This window comes from Petromyzon marinus, chromosome 18, assembly GCF_048934315.1.
Source record: "Petromyzon marinus isolate PM22_M1 ecotype Great Lakes invasive population chromosome 18, UKy_Petmar_22M1.pri1.0, whole genome shotgun sequence".
In the NCBI taxonomy this organism is placed as follows: Eukaryota; Metazoa; Chordata; class Hyperoartia; order Petromyzontiformes; family Petromyzontidae; genus Petromyzon; species Petromyzon marinus.
In genome coordinates this window covers 8865379-8883336 of record NC_133684.1, presented here as the reverse complement: position 1 = coordinate 8883336, position 17958 = coordinate 8865379, and the positions used below count along the sequence as shown (strand labels likewise).

The window sequence follows — 17958 nt, the reverse complement described above, 5'->3', positions numbered from 1 at the left end:
TAAAAACAAATCCAGGTAAGGCCCCCACTGAGCTATGTAGCTCTTTTTCAGACGCGACCTGGCCACAAATGATAGCTTACACGGAGTGGCTCATGTGGAAATGTATAGCAGTCAAATAGCATCAACGCATCTTGATTCTAGATGGGGAAGGGAAAACCCGGAGGACTAGGAGAAAAATCGACGCGACCACGAGGAGTGAGAGAACATTCGAACTCCAAATATACAGCAGGCATCAAAGGTTGGAATCGAACCCGCAACCTCCTGTATATCAGGCGAGGTAGTTAACATCTCGCCACCGTACAGTCTCTGCCGCATCAGCAGCATTGATTCAATACAAGCAAGCTGGGCTGGTTTTGACATACAGCGTCTCATCAGTAGTCAGACTTTGCGTGAATCAATGCTCGTAAAATGATGCACCCCAGAAGGCCGTGGGGCCAATGGTTTGTGTAAAAATTAGTTTTTTTTCTGTAGTGAGAAGGGTAATACTTTATGTATTAAGATAGTTTCAGTCATGTGGGAGAATACCGGAGCCTCTGGAGAAAACCCCATTCGTACAGAGCGACAACAATCTCCCATGAAGATGGATCAGATGGAGGTCGAGTCCACTTTGTTTTTGCTGCACCACATTCTCCTGGCAAGTCAGGTGACACCTCGACGCCCACGGGAAAGGAGTCGCGCGACATCTGTGCGGTGATCCACCAACCCTGGCTGCTGCCTCCGCAGCCCCGGGTTACAGGCCACGTGGCAGCGTAGCCACCGCCAAAACAATCGTAAGACGACGATGATGACGATGATGATGATGAATAAAATGAATGGCCGAGTTCCGCACTGCGTCCGGTGACACCGAACGATTCGGTTGGCAGTCACTCCGGCGCGATGGCGCACAATCGCTGATCCGGTGCTTTGAAATCGAGGGTTGGTGGATCACGGAGAGATCTGTGCAATTCTCATAGAAAAAAAAGAACGACTGGCCGAGTCTATGCCCCCCACTCCCCACCCCTGCCCTCGCCTGGATGTGCCTTTGTTGCATTGTGTACTCAAGAGGCCCATCACACACTCGCAGACAGCATAGATAAATCCCGCAAGTTCTAACATACACTGGCTCCGATAAACAAAGATCCCCCGTATAGCCTTAACAGACTTGGGGCAAGTGCTGCGAGCGAGCACTAATAGCACTCCCGGCCGCCTTTGTCTCCCCAGTGGCGATGTTTATACATCCATCGTACCGGGTACTCATTTGAGGCTGAGTCGACCTAGGAGAGGCTCAGGACCGATTCAGATAATCGTCACTGGTATTGGCCGTGAGCGGGAATCGAACTCGGGTGACGGGTTCGTAGTGCAGCGCGCTAACCGCTGCGCCACCGCTCCCCACAGTCCACACTCGCGACCACCTATGGGTGGCCTCTACAAACTGAGCAGCGTATTGAGATGCGGTAAGATTTCGCTAAATACATCCACGTTCCATTGCAGTAATGACTCGCCTGTCCACCCACGGACTCGCACGAGAGACCCCCCATTTCCTTACGAAGAGGACCCTCCGAACTCTCTGGAGACACATAGACTTAAGACTCACAGAGACGTTGTGACCGACTGCCTCGATGGACAACGTGGATACAAACCCACGGTCTCTGCACAGCACCCCAGAGATGCGGTCGCATTCAGACGGCGGGTAGATCCGCGCATCGCATTCGCAATTCCATTCACTCCTCGTGCGTGCGTGCAGATCGCGCTGGGTGGTCCAGGGCGGAGGCTGCTTCGAGCTACGGGAGATGAAGTCGCGCGCTTCCCGCGTGGAGCCTGCTCCAGGTGGAGGCGCTCAGTCCCCGCACTCCCACGCCCCCCCCCCCCCCACCCCGAGCACGGTGCGTGATCTGGCAAAGGGGCGAGAGGGCGGAGGAACGAAGCTTCCTGACCCCCCCGGCGTCTCCTCCCCCGTCTCCCGCCCCCTGGCTCCGTTCCCCTTCCTCCGCATGTATTCCCTCTCCTCCCCACTGACCACTCCCATTCATTCATTGAGCGCGGCTCCTCCGCGCTGCGCCGCGTCCCGCTGCCCCGACGCTGCGCTCCGCGCTCCCGATGCGTCCGCGCGTCACTTGGCGGTGCCGTCGCCACGGAGGAGGACGAGAAGCGCCGTGCGGCCTCGAGTGCGTCGAGCGGCGCCCCTCCTGTCGATAGCACGACCACAACCAACACCACAACCAACACCAGCAGCAGCAGCGCTATCAGGATGCCGTCCCCGCGGGCAACCCGGCTTCCCATTCGCCTCCTCCTCCTCGCCGTGGCCGCGCTCGGCGCGTCGGACGCGGCCGTTCCGCCGCCGCCGCTGCGCTTCTCCGTGGACGAGGAGAGCCCTCCCGGGACGGCGCTGGGCAACCTGGCCCGGGCAATGGGGCTGAGCGCCGCGGAGCTGCGGGCGAGGAGGCCCGACGTCATCTCGGCGTCCTTCCGCGTGGCCGCCGACAGCGGCGATCTGACGACGGCGTCGCGTTTCGACCGCGAGTCGCTGTGCCCGGGCCCCTCTGGCGCCGACGACCTCGCGCCGTGCACGCTGGACGTGCCCGTGGTGCTGGAGGGGCCCTCCGAGGTGCGCCACGTGCGCGTGGAGGTGCTCGACGTCAACGACCACGCGCCCGAGTTCGCGTCCCCCTCGACGGTGCTCAACGTGTCCGAGGCGACGCCGCGGGGGACCGCGTTCCCCCTCGAGGCGGCGCGGGATCTCGACGCGGGCACCAACTCGGTGCGCGGCTACGAGCTCAGCGGCACGGACGCGTTCGGCCTCGAGGAGTCGGCGGCGTGGGGGGCGCCCGAAGGCCCGGCCTTCCCCTCGCTGCGCCTGCTGAGGCCTCTGGACCGCGAGGAGCGCGCGGTGCACGAGTTCACGCTCACGGCGCGTGACGGCGCCGCGCCGCCGCGGGTCGCCACGCAGCGCGTCGTCGTGCGTGTCCTCGACGCGAACGACAACGCGCCCGTCTTCTCGCAGGTCGTTTACCACGCGCGCCTCCGCGAGGGTGCGCCCCGGGGCCTCCTGGTCGCGCGCCTCAACGCCACGGACGCCGACGAGGGCGACAACGGCCGCGTCGAGTACGCGCCGCGCGGCCGCTCGGACCCGCGCGCCCGCGACCTCTTCTCGGTGGAGCGCGCCACGGGCGAGGTGAGGCTGCGCGGCGCGCTGGACCGCGAGCAGGCGGCCACGCTGGAGCTGCGCGTCCAGGCCAGGGACCTGGGGCCCGACCCCATGACAGGCTACGCCAAGGTGCTCGTCACGGTGCTCGACGAGAACGACAACGCGCCGCTCATCGCCCTCGGCGTGGACGCAGAGGGCACGGCGCGCGTCCCCGAAGGCGAGGCCCCCGGCACCCTCGTGGCCTCCCTGGTCGTCAGCGACCCCGACGACGGAGACAACGGCCGCTACCGCTGCTGGCTGGAAGGAGGAGGCCCCTTCGAGCTGCTGCGCGGCGACGCGGGCTACTCCGTCGTCACGTCCGCGGCGCTCGACCGCGAGACGACCGACGCCTACGAGCTGCTCGTGCGCGCCGAGGATCGGGGCTCGCCGCCGCTCGACGCCTCGGCGCCGCTGCGCGTCGTGGTGACGGACAGGAACGACAACGCGCCCGGATTCACGCGCGGCGCCTACGAGTTCTCCCTGCTCGAGAACAACGTCCCGGGCGCCTTCGTGGCGACGGTGGAGGCCACGGACCCGGACCTGGGCGACAACGGCCGCGTGGTGTACTCCATCGCGCCAGGCGGCTCCCCGCCCGCGCTCTCCTACGTCTCCGTCGACGGCGTCAGCGGCAAGATCTACGCGCTGCGCTCGCTCGACAGGGAGTCCCTGCCGCGCCTGAGCTTCGCGGTGGAGGCGCGGGACCTGGGCGAGCCGCAGCTCAACAGCACCGCGCGGGTCACCATCGCGGTGCGCGACTCCAACGACAACGCGCCCGCGGTCGCGCTCCCGCGGCTGCGCAACGGGAACGCGACGCGCCGCGTGCTGCGACAAGCGGCGCGCGGCTCCCTCGTGCTGCGCCTGCAGGCCACGGACGCGGACGAGGGCGACAACGGCAGGGTGAGCTACTCCGTCATCGACAAGGAGCAGGAGCAGGGGGGCGAGGCGGTCGGATGGTTCGCGGTGGACGCGCGGAGCGGGGAGCTCACGAGCGCGCGGAGCTTCGCGCCCGGCGACCCGGGGAGGTTCGAGGTGACGGTGGAGGCGCGCGACCACGGCAGTCCTGCGCTGACGGCGCGCGCGACCATCACCGTGATCCTGGTGGACACCGTGGACGAGCTGAATCCCGGCGACGACGGCCACGACGACTTCGACGGCGCTGACGATGGCAGCAGCAGCAGCAGCGGCGGCGGCGTCGGCGGCGAGGGCGAGAGCGGGAGCAGCACCACGGGCGGCGAAGCGGGCCGCATGCCGCTCTCGCTGATCCTCATCATCGCGCTCGGGGGAGTTTGCTCGCTGCTCTTCGTCGCCATGGTGGTGATCGCCGTGGTGTGCAAGCGCGAGAACAAGGAGATCCGCACCTACAACTGCCGCACGGCCGAGGCCTACCTCTACCGCAAGCCGCACAAGGCCATCAGCAAGCGCGACATCGTCGTGGTGCCGCCGAGCGAGGCGGCCGCGCGCCGGGGCCCGCGGCCGGCCGCGCTCGGGGAGTGCAGCGCGGAGGGGGCGCGGGAGCCGGGCCAGGGGGCGCCCCACGTGCCAGAGTCTCCCGAACAGCTCGCACAGGTGAGGGGTGGGGTGGGAGTGAGGGGTGGGGGTGGAGTGAGGGGTGGGGGGAGGCGTTTACTCGAGTTGGAGTACCGCTGAACTATTTGACCGCGGTGATGAGGACCATGAGTCTGGACCTTCGATGCGATGCATTGTTAACTTGACGATTACCGCGTCCTCATATTCCCGTCTCGTTTGTCTTCTTTATCGCCGGTGGTGTTGTTTACTGCTTGCTAGTTTAGCTTTGGGCCACTCCCGTCAGTCTAAATGGAACACAGATTACGCAAACCTCGCATAATCCAGCCTCACGATTCTGGTGAATGACGCTGCGTCGGTACTGGACGACATCGGCATCGTCTCGCGATTGTTTTGCCATCACGAGTCCGCATCGCTTAGCCCAGTGTGGTTCTTCTCCTTCACATGGGATGCACCCTGCACCTCCTGGGGGTGCGGAGGTGCCATTTCGGGGTGGTGCGAGACATGTCCAGATTTATTTTTGAAGGTGAATCATCGAAACACAAATTTAGCACGGGCACCAAACCTACGTATTTATGAACATTATCATTTTTTTTAAACGCTTGAGAACCACTGGCCCAGAGGGAAGTTCTCTTCCCCACTAGCATCATCTCTTCATAAGACCAACGATATGTGTTTAGTTACGCCACGACTTTGGTAATGAGCCCCGGCAGGGTGGAACCCCGGGACTAGAAGTCGGCGTGTCGAACTAAATGCGAGCGTCGAACACAGCCGTGCAGGGAACACTTGTAGAGGCCCGGTAGACGGAGACACAGCGAGGGTGTAAGTGTATCGGTAGTGTAGGGGTCGTGTAGGGGTAGCGTAGGGGTTAGTGCGCTGCGCTACGAACTCGGCGACCAGGCGCGGTCCTGGCCACCAACCTCATCGTGTGCCGTGTCGGCCTTCATAGGTATTCGTGAACAGCACTTGCCCCAACAGTCTGTGAAGGCTATACAGGAGGGGGGGTCGTTGTCTTTGCGCGTGATTTATAAACCAGGATGTGGGTCAAGGGGGGCTGACTCTGTCCGACTCTGTGTTGATCACAAAGCGCCTTTGTACGGTAGCGGAGTCGGGTCCGCCGAGAGGTCCCCATCGATCAGGATGGGGAGAGTCCCCCCCCCCGCCCCCTACAATCACATACACCTTACACATACACCTTACTCATACACCTTACTCACACACCTTACTCACACACCTTACACATACACCTTACTCACACACCTTACTCACACACCTTACTCACACACCTTACACATACACCTTACTCACACACCTTACTCACACACCTTACTCACACACCTTACACACACACCTTACTCATACACCTTACACATACACCTTACTCACATACCTTACTCACACACCTTACTCACGCACCTTACTCACACACCTTACACATACACCTTACGCACCTTACACATACACCTTACTCACACACCTTACACATACACCTTACTCACACACCTTACTCACACACCTTACTCATACACTTTACTCATACACCTTACACATACACCTTACTCATACACCTTACACATACACATATACCTTACTCACACACCTTACTCACACACCTTACTCACACACCTTACACATACACCTTACGCACCTTACACATACACCTTACTCACACACCTTACACACACACCTTACACACACACACCTTACTCATACACCTTACTCACACACCTTACTCACACACCTTACACATACACCTTACTCATACACCTTACACACACACCATACTCACACACCTTACTCACACACCTTACACACACACCTTACACACACACACCTTACTCATACACCTTACTCACACACCTTACTCACACACCTTACACATACACCTTACTCATACACCTTACACACACACCATACTCACACACCTTACTCACACACCTTACTCACACACGTTACACACACACACCTTACACATACACCTTATTCACACACCTTACTCACACACCTTACTCACACACCTTACTCACACACCTTACTCACACACCTTACACATACACCTTACACACACACCTTACTCACACACCTTACACATATACCTTACACATACACCTTACTCACACGCCTTACTCACACACCTTACTCATACACCTTACTCACACACCTTACACATACACCTTACTCATACACCTTACACATACACCTTACTCATACACCTTACACACCTTACTCATACACCTTACTCACACACCTTACACACACACCTTACACATACACCTTACACATACACCTTACACATACACCTTACTCACACACCTTACACATACACCTTACTCAAACACCTTACTTACACACCTTACACATACACCTTACTCACACACCTTACTCACACACCTTACTCACACACCTTATTCACACACCTTACACATACACCTTACATATACCCCTTACTCACACACCTTACTCATACACATTACTCACACACCTTACACATACACCTTACTCACACCTTACTCACACACCTTACTCACACACCTTACTCACACACCTTACACATACACCTTACTCACACACCTTACACATACACCTTACGCACCTTACACATACACCCTACTCACACACCTTACACATACACCTTACTCACACACCTTACACATACACCTTACTCGCACACCTTACTCATACACCTTACACACACACCTTACACATACACCTTACTCATACACCTTACTCACACACCTTACACATACACCTTACTCATACACCTTACACATATGCCTTACTCATACACCTTACACACACACACACCTTACTCATACACCTTACACATACACCTTACTCATACACCTTACACATACACTTTACTCATACACCTTACACATACACCTTACTCATACACCTTACACATACACCTTACTCATACACCTTACACACACACCTTACTCATACACCTTACGCATACACCTTTCTCACACACCTTACTCACACACCTTACACATACACCTTACACATACACCTTACTCATACACCTTACTCACACACCTTACACATACACCTTACTCACACACCTTACTCACACACCTTACTCACACACCTTACACATACACCTTACACACACACCTTACACATACACGTTACTCACACACCTTACACATACACCTTACACATACACCTTACACATACACCTTACACATACACCTAACACATACACCTTACTCACACACCTTACACAGGAGCACTGAATTAGTTCAGTACGCCTGCCTGATTGATGATGACGCACATAATGGTGAAACTGATCCATAAGTTCACATGGTTAAACAAAGGCATGCGGCTTAACATAACCTACAGCATAGACAATCATTGTTTAGATGATTCGATTAAAACACGGTTGCAGAGCATTATATTTTAAAAAAGCCAAGCGGCCAGCAATAAACAGCACCATTGAAGGTGTGGCAATAGACGTGAGTTCATGGGTGTATTGAATCGAGGCACGGGTTGTGAAGTTAAAATGGGCAGCAGAGAACTGAGAGAGGATGGACGGATTCGCACCCCTTGGTGGTATCTCCTCTAACGCGCACTCCGACGGCTGTGGCAACTTGAGGAGGTGGCGATGGCATTGATGATAATGATTGTGATGATTAGGGAGGAGATGTGGAGATTTGCGATGGTCTGCCTCTCGCCGCAGGTCGCCCGAAAGAGCCGGACGGATCTGCCTTGCAGCGGCGGCAGCAACGGCAGCAGGTACAGGCCACAGACGTGTTGTTGTCATTATTATTATTGTTGATACCATCACGAGTAGAGGTCCCGTTGTTGTTGTTGTTGTGGTGTCTCCGCTACGGAAGATAAAATCCAGCTGTGATGTCCACCCATCCTGTCAGAGTGCCCCTGCACTCGGAGTTACTGAAAGTAATCTATGCTTCTCTCTTAAATGTAATAGCACGATGCCGAGGTAATACGTATTGTAATATTGTATGTTCTCTACGATGTAGAGAATATTTGCGGCGCAAGATGTACATTTATTGGAGCACGCGTTGAAAAATTAGAGCGAGTTTAAGTCAGAGTTCTGTATTCGCTTCTCCCACCTCTTTGTGTCTTTGTCTGTTATTATTATTATTGTTGTTCCTGAACGTCTTCCTCTTTCGCCGTGCAGCCAGTTGCCTGGCTAGTTTCGGTGACGATGCGGGTCCACAGCAGCCACTAACAACAACAAACAACAACAAACAACAACACGATCGTGGCAAATCGCCCGATGATGCTGGATGTAATGACCAGCGAAATGTCACGGTGCTCAAATTATGAACGTTGTGGATTTACTCTCCAACACACCGGTGGGCTGAAGTAGTAAACTAATTTACGTTTTGCTTACGTGCCAAATCCCTTACTAATTGGCTGTGTCGGGTGGTGGAGGGTTACGACACAACATGTATACTTACGCGATCTAACCCAAATAACTTTATTATGAGCAGAGTTATCGTTGGGGTGGTGAGGAGCCCGGACTTGCAGCCAGTCGGGAAACTCGAGGCGTAGATGATGTTTAAGCGTAGTATTAGACAATGCCAAGGGAAGCCTCACCGAGTCTCAAAGTTCCATTGTCCAGGCGGGTCATGCCAAGTTCCTGTCCACAACATGGGGGCGATGTTGCTGCTACGTGGCAACATTTTGAACGGAGTCATTTGTTGTTGATTTTTTTTTTGGTTTGCATTCGGTTGTTTTGTGGCCCGACATCAGTGGGTGCGTGGGGTTTGTCGCTCGCTGTTGGGTGGGAGGGAGGAAGTCGGAGGAACCTCACTGCAGGACACAGGGGAAGAACGTGCGAACCCGACGCAGAACAACGCCCCGTTCGGGAATTGAACTCAGGTGGTTATTTGCTTTGAGGCGGCTGTGCGATGACCGCGCAGCCACCCTCGTAGCTCGATATCTAAAATAATGGTGATGAGAGTGATTATGGGACGCAAAGGTTGAATGGCCGCTAAACAGAAGGGTTTCATAAGGCAATTGCGCTTGACAATTGGAGACGTGAGTCAGAGGAATACAGCCGGAGGAACAAGCAGCAGAGCGTGTGCGAACACAGCTACTGACAAGGTCAGTTACAAAATCATCTCAAACAATGAATGAAAAGTCTCAAATCAGCACGCAGAGAGACAGAGAGAGAGAGAGAAAGCTGCGCGCTCGGAAATAAATTGAGAGGCATACAGAGGAACACGGGCATTATGGGCGTCATCATAGTGACTGCTCAGACAAGCGAGTGGGCAGCTTAGGCGGGACACGTGGGTAGGAGGAACGATGGTCAATGATGATGACAGAGTGGCAGCCAAGGAATGGAACGCGTCCCAGCGGACGTTCACCGCAGAAGATGGAGCAATGAAATCAGCTTTCGTGTAGGCGCTGGGTGGACGGTTGCATAAAAGGGATAATTAAAGACGGCGACGCCTTGGGGAGCCCTTCATCCAGCAGTGGATTGAGCACGAGTGACGAGTGGTGACAAGACCTGCGGGGAAGTCACTTCGAGTCCTCGAGGCCCCCGCCCCAAGAGGGCCCTCGCTGTGGGATGTTTTGTCCAATTCTCACCACGAGAGTTTGCCTTCTCGTGTGGGAGAAAACCAGAAAACACCCACGGACACGCGCAGGGGAGAACGCCTCGCGTGGAGTTCACGAGCTCGCTTGCCGTACTACCGTGTCCTGGCCACCACGGGGGTTTTGTTGTTGTTGTGTTTTAAAGCGTGACCCACAAACCTCCATGGCCTCCCTAAGCGATGGATCACAGGGGGGCGTGCGCCATTGTGATCGAGGCGGTGCAAGGGGCTTAGTTTCAGCCGGGTCCATGCGGGTCCAGCACCCGAGATGACACTTCGGGCACTTCCACATCCAGAAGAGCGCCTCGCGCTAGGGCTGTGCGTGTAGCCGCTGCTAACGCGCCACCTACTCGCCCCCCCAGTCTTAGCGAGCGACACGGGGACGAATCCAGCGAGATTTGAAGCTTCGAGTGATCGCGGTCCCCACGAAGCCGGGCGAGCCGAGTGGGGTGCCCCGAGAGGAGACGGCGGCGTAGGGGGCGGGGTGAGGGCACCGTCGGGGTAGATCCTAGTGGGTCGTGCGTTTCCTGTGCAGCAGCAGCTGCTGCGGAATCTGGCAGAAGTGAGTGGAAAGCTTTGGCAGCGAGGAGGAGATGGCGGTAGCGTTGGTACCCAGAGCTGTAGCAAGATATTCTGGCGCTCGGGAACAAGATGACTTCCTCCCTCCTGATACGGCGCCGGCACCGCCCCACCAACAATGTGAACCACCAGCCCCGCCTCCACTTGTGTCCAACAATTCGGCTCACACGAACTTCTCATTGTGGGGGGGCGGGGGGGGGCATTGCCGCTCCCCTCGGGGTGGGGGGCGCCCGAGGCAGCCGCCCCCCAACTCGCTCCGCTCGGCCTCGTTGACAACTGATGACTTTGGCCGCGGGCGAAATCTCGATCTTGTTTGGTCACCGCTCCGTTCTGACCACGGACTCGCCCCCCCTCCCCCCGCGCGTGTCTCTGAACGTCCGCGCTGCGTTGCAGGGAGTCGGGCGGGCTAGGAGTTGGGGCGAGGCGAGGCGGCGGCGGTGGTGGTGATGGCGGCGGTGGTGGTGATGATGATGGGAGACCACGCGCTGACCACAGGGTCAGATTCGCGTTCAGGATTAGACTTAGGGCGAGGAGCTTTCTCATGTGCAACAGAGCAGGTAACCCTCAACCCGCCCCTCCCACCCCACCCCCCAGGGTCTTGTGTCCCCCGCCCCGCCCCCCTCGACTCATAAATCCTCTCGGTCGCGAAATTCTCCGCATCGCCCCCTGCCACGTGACTTGCCAGCGTGCGTGGTCCCGTGCGCGCTTCTCTCGCCTCCGTGTCAATGTCCACCCAATCGAACACCGACCAGCGTGGTGAAGTATGGCCAACTAATCTCCCCCCCCCCAAGCACCACCACGCCGCGTCACTGCTGGATGAGTGGCCCCCTTCGCCAGGCCTGCGGGTTTTGTGCGCGTGGCGTTTTTGGCCCCATCCGTCACCATGCCGGTCCGTGCGGGTTGATGAAGCAGGCTCCCAGCGATAGACGTTGGGGCACAGCAGTACAGGCTGCAGCAAAGTAACGCATACGCTGCTGTCCTTCCGCTGATGCCCACTACGTGTCCCTCACAGCAGCAGGAGCAAGCCTGTAGCACCTGCTTGTTGATATTCACGGTGGCCACGAATCCAACAACAACTATATCCGGGGCCCGCGCCCGCTTAGCTTCCGAGATCTGACGAGATCCGGGCGCTCTCTCTCTCCGGGTGATCTGATCACACGTAGTGATATCCGTCAAACATTCCCAACCAACACCATCACCACGAGGCCTTCAATCAACATGGGCACATTCATGCGTCGTGGGGATTGGTTTGTGGAGGAGAACTGGAGGCGGGCGGTGGGGGTGGTGGCACTTTCGCATCAAATACAGGGTAAAGGTGGAGCCCTGCAATCGCTGGCTCACGCCACTGCTGGCAGAATGCCCTTCACGCGAGAGAGAGAGAGCGCTCTTGGAGAGCTTCTTCAAGAGGGCATTGCGGCCGGCTCCACCACCCTAGCCACACTTTGCTTTGCTCTCTCTACTGCCAGCGCAAGAGCCTCCCCGAGAAGAGGCTCGAGATAAGGGTTGGCAGAGGCAGCGGTAGGGGCGGTGGGGAGTTGTGGAAACTTGTCCTTCGTTGTTTCAAGCCGCCGATCATTGACTACCATTAGTTACAATTAAATTATAAAGCAAGTTTTTGCCAGCTGGCTGGAGAGAAGGACGGACTGATGGTTACCCTCCAAAGGACGTGCGGACTGCTCATTACAATGAGCACAATTTACGACCCTTTGTTAATCCACCGCTGGATGTACGAGTTTTTAAAACGTTTATTTATTTGATGAAGTTTCGCAAACCCCTGGGGCGTGCGCGGCCCACGCCCTTTCCGGCACGCGTCTCCCACTGCGCCCCCCCCACCCACCCATTCATTGTTCGAGCCAACACAATGGGCCCCCCCCTCCTCCCCAGTACGTTTTTTTCTCTTAAATCGTTTGTCGTGGCCGCGATTCGCGTCGAGGAGCGACGCGCGACGGACGGCTCCTTCCCCGTTCCCTCCTCGTGCTTCCCGCGGTACATTTTAACGTTTATTGGCCACGCGCTCGTGAAGATCAAGCGAAAGCCCAGTTGGTTGTGCTTGAGTCAATAGCCGTCATTTTTCTTGGGCCCTGCGTTGGCAGCAGCAGTGCAGGTACGGGCCGGAGCAAACAAAATCGACATTAATCGTGAAGCCTACTCTACACTCCAGAGTCAGTGCCACCGATATAATCTGGGTTTGAACCTGGGTTTCGGCTGCCTATGATGAAGGATGTGTTCTCATGAGTTGATGTTTATTTTGTTAAACCAGGTGGTGAGAACTCAAGAGGCGAGCACGAGTCTCATTTGCAAGAGTGACCTGGGGCATTAGACTCGCCAGCAGCGGGCATTGATTGCTGCTGCTGTGTATAACCCTCAAATAGTAATTTGCGGTATAATTGTGGACCCTGACACCGGCACACAACGGCCTACTCTTGCGAATGACATGAGTCGGATCTTTAATATTCACTGTGAAGCAGATAGAGGGTACTGCTGTGGTTGGTACATCTGCAACGATTAACCACGGTCGCCGCTTGATTCGAATGGTGAACCTCTGTAACCACTCGGCCACATCACCAGCCTAGGTGTAGGGAGTTGATGGTCACAGCCCGTTCATCAATAATTGCGCGCACACACACGCAAAAGACGGATTAAAATTACGTGAATTTTTACTTAATCTATCAACATTCAAGCTCTAAGAACTAAACAATCAGCTTGACGTTGATACAAAACACCCCACAGTAGTAAGTTTAACACGTCGTAGGCTTTCGCGACCAATATCATCCACAATAGAGGTGTTTTAGGCTAGATCGCGTAAATATATAAATGTGTCGTAAATACCGCCACCACCCGACACAGCCAACTAGTAAGGGTTGTCACGTAAACAGAACGTGGCCAATTAGTCACTAGTACAGCACACCGGTGTGTTGGAGAGCCAAGCCACAACATTTACAATCTCTGAGTACGACGTTTCGCCAGTAATTACAACTAGCTTCATCAGGCGGCAGCCAGATTTGTGGAGGAGTCCACCTGTTTCGTTCCTTAAATGTGTGCTGTATTTTTATTATTTTATTGTGATTTTTCTATCTACGTGACTTTACCGAAATAACTATAGAACGTGCTGTACGAATTGGCACGTTCTGTTTACGTGACAAACCTTACTAGTTGGCTGTGTCGGGTGGTGGCGGGTTTAACGACACATTTATATATTTACGCGATCTAACCCCCAAAAAAACCTGTATTAAGGACGTCATCACATCTACCCCTCTAAGGAACGAAACAGGAGCATTTATCCACAAATCTGGCTGTCGCCTGATGAAGCTGGTTGTAATTACTGGCGAAACGTTGTACTCGGAGTGTAAATGTTGTGGCGTTGCTCTCCAACGCACCGGTGTGCTGTACTCGCGACGAATTGGCCACGTTCTGTTTACGTGACAAACCTTACTAGTTGGCTGTGTCGGGTGGTGGCGGGTTTAACGACACATTTATATATTTACACGATCTAACCCACCCCAGACCCCCCCCCCCAAAAAATAAAACCCACCTGTATTACCCCACAGTAATGTATGGCCAAGTGGGCCCTCTCGTGTGTGTGTGGAGGTGATCTGGAGGTTATCTCCACACACACACGCGCACTAGGGTGCCGTTCTCTGACACCTGGGGAGGGGGGTCGCTCTCTCCTGCGAGATGATTTCCGAACGGATTCTTTGTCTCGTGACGTGGCATTAACACCACATCGGGAATAAAACGAGAGAGAGAGGAATAGAAAGTTGTCGTTTTTTTTTAAGTATCGGCTGATATTTCGGTGTTAGGGCCGTTTGTTTTTTCTCATCAGCCATGATCGATCCACTGCTAGACGAAGGCCTCCGCAAGCCAGCCCCTATCCTTCGCGGTCGGCACAATTTAATGTTGTTGGTGTAATTTTGATTTATAGTTTTATATATTTATACGCGTATTTAAGCCGAATTGTTAGATTTGCAATTGGAAACGAAACTTCGCAAGGCTCTGAGTTTGATGGACCCACGATCGGGTGGATGTGGGCGGGTGGGGGGGGAGTCGGTCTAGAGGCTGCGTGCCCCCACCCCCTGTCTCCCCTCCTCGTGCCCCACCCCCCTCGTGCCCCCCACTCCTCGTGCCCCCCCCCCCTGCCCTGTCTCGCACTCTTCCCAGCGCCCTCACCAGCATCGTCCCCATTTCTTGAGGCATAATCAGTTGGGGGGGGGGGGCTCACACTTAAACCATAACGACCCCCCCCCCACTATTTTGTTGTTGTTTTTGTATTCGGTGGCAGCGTGGGAAGGGAAATGCTGCGAGATGAGATAAACAATGGGTGGGTGGGTGGGGGGGTTACAGAACGCGAGGCCCCGGGGATATTTACACTTTGCGATGGTTCGCGAACACAACCACCAGTAGCGGCTACCCCCTGCACCCGCACATCGCCCCCTCTCCCTCCTCCGACTCGTCCCGCGGGACCCCAATCTCACATCAGCAAGAGAACAAACACTCGACACGGAGGCCCTGGCGGCTTTGCCCTTCAACCAAGAGGCTTCGGAAAGTCTCTTGCCACGTCAGATTTTTCCCCCTTGTTTGTTGTTGTTGCTGTTGTTGGTTGTTTGCAAAACTTGGCGAGTTGACTAATCATGTTGAATTACAAAACGCGTGCGGGTGTGTGGGGCGGAGACGCATGCGTGGGACTTACAACCGGCTGGCAGAGAGACCAGCAGCCAGATATCAGATAGATAGATATTTTTTGTAATTTATACCGCAGTAGGAATCCGAGGAGCTATGAAGATTTTTTTTCTGCAACAGACGTTCAGTAGAGACGGGTCTGAAAAGAAGTTACACCAACAACAAACGATACAACAACACGATAGGAGTTTCAAGGTATAGGGGGGAAAAAAATCGCTAAACGAATAAAAATGAAATTAGAACGCGCACGGTGCGCCCAGCGCAGAGACTCCCCGCGAGTGGAGCGGCAGGGGCACCGTCTTTGGCCTTCACGCAGCAGCGTACGGAGCATTACACCCACGCCAAAACGCACGGAGTCCCAAGCTAAATTTGTTTTATACCCAGGCGCAGTGCCAGATTAACGCAGTAGCACAAGTAGCTACACAATGCTACGTGCCCCGCACTTTCAAGGGCCTCGCGCTAAACGCTTTCAAGCTGTCAACTCCGGTTCGGTGATTCTGCACTTGCTCTATCACTATAGTACTATACCGCCTTCAACTTTTACGAACGACTGGGTGTTTAAGGTTAACGATTTGTCGTATTATCTGGCTGTATAGCAAATGAAACAATACAATTACTTTACTGTGCAAGTAAAAAAATAGTGTTTTAATATTTATATATTTTTTCATTTAAGGCCCCTTTATAACATCATGCTTACAGGCCCCGCACTCGCTTAATCCGGCACTGCCCGGGCGAGAACTCAAGAGAGGCCACAGGGATAGAGTCTCACCCGGGGTGGGGGGGGGGGTCACCCGAGTGACGGGAGCGAAACCAACCATAGTCGCAGCGGAGAGACAGAAATCACGCGGATTTGAGAGCAACGCGAGATAGACGTCGTTGCCGCCGTTGAAGAGCCGAGAAGTGGCCCTGCGCAGGCCCGCGTGGTGGGCGAGAGGGGGCAGTGGTGCCGGTCGCCGACAAACGAATAACGCAGTGGGGGCAGCCAAGGGATGGAACGCGTCCCCAGAGGTCGCTCCCCGCGGGAGATGTAGCGATGACATTTGGTGGATGGTTTGCATCTTTGAATCCGCGATTCCCAGACACCCGCGAGACGTCACCGTGAATGTTCCTGTGCCTCGCCCCCCCCCCGATCCTCTCTTCCTCTTCCCTCTGAACCCGACCCGGCCCGCACCCTTCCTGGCTTGTTCCAGGGGGTCACGGTGCCCGGTGTAGCAGCAGCAGCGGCGGCAGCAGCAGGGGTCGCGGATCCCCATGCAACATCAGCAGCAGCGGTGGCGGCCACGTGGATTACAGATGCAACGTGCACGCGCAGCCGGGACCCCAAGCACGTCCTTGTTCATTCCTCACCTTCGGGAAAGATGAACGCCAGCTCGCAGCGCAGCAGCAACAGCTGACGACGAAGAAGGAAGACGGCGGTGCAGTTGCTGTCGCTGGAGCCTGTAACGGTGACAGCAGCAACAGGAACAGCTGTAGCAGCAGCAGCTGTAGTGACGCTGCCGAACTGAGCGCCTTTCTCGGGGAGTGCGTGGCGCGGTACTGCAGTCTCGAGTCCCAACCAGAGGCGCGCTGCAGCAAGAGCCACCGCCTGCTGCTGTCTTCGTCGTCATCTTCTTCTTCATCATCATCCTCATCAGCAGCAGCAGATTTGGAGTGCGGACTCGACTCGCTGTCGCTGTGCAGTCGAGATGAGGACGCGAGGGGAGAGGAGGATGAGGAGGATGACAGGAGCGTGGGGTTCCTCAGAGTGCTGAGCGTCGATAGTGATGACGGTGGTGATGGCGGTAGCGGTGATGAGGACGATGGTGGTGGTGGTTATGATGACCCCACGTGCTCGCACCACCACGTGCGGCGCGACGATGCCAGACTCGTGTTGGACGTCACGCTGGAGCAGGTCGACGGAGTCACCGTGTGATCTGTTCCAAATCCGGGCCACACCGCAGCGCCGGGCCCGCTTACACGCATCGAATCATTTGCGCCGCTCGTCATGTTAACCGCAACGGGACTCGAGCGGCAGTCCCCCCCCCATCCCCCCCCCACCCCACCCCCCCCCAGCTCCCCCCCACCCCTCCGCTCCCCGGTGTTTGTCCGAGGCTTGCTGGGCGACGCGGTGACTCCGTGAACTTTGTAGCTTCTGGGGCGTTCCCTTCGCGCGTCGCCCGTCCGATGCGGCGCTTGGGCGGGTTGGTGGGTCCCCAGTCGGCGCCGATGTTCTTCGATAGTGTCGCGAGCACGGCGACTGTCACCCTCGGCCTCTCATTGCCGAGTGCTGTCCGCACAGAACCCGCGTGGAACGGCCACCGAGACCACGTGGTGGCATGGGCGATTGTGGAGGGGGGGGTGTAGAGGGCAGTGGCGCAGTGGTTAGCGCACTCCGCTATGTGAAACCAAGAAGCCGAGTTCGATTCCCGGCCACGGCCAACATCAGTGGCGAGCGATATCTGAACC

General features: G+C 56.1%; 1 protein-coding gene across 1 annotated transcript; it reads left to right on the top strand.

The window, feature by feature from the left end:
* Positions 1-1988: 1988 nt before the first annotated feature.
* Positions 1989-17541, top strand: LOC116943483 (protocadherin beta-13-like). The gene is made up of 4 exons (XM_032956313.2): positions 1989-4729; positions 8370-8425; positions 11230-11393; positions 16704-17541. Exons 1-4 carry the CDS (start codon positions 2228-2230, stop codon positions 17423-17425), a joined length of 3444 nt encoding a protein of 1147 aa, XP_032812204.2. The 5' UTR covers positions 1989-2227; the 3' UTR covers positions 17426-17541.
* Positions 17542-17958: the final 417 nt, after the last annotated feature.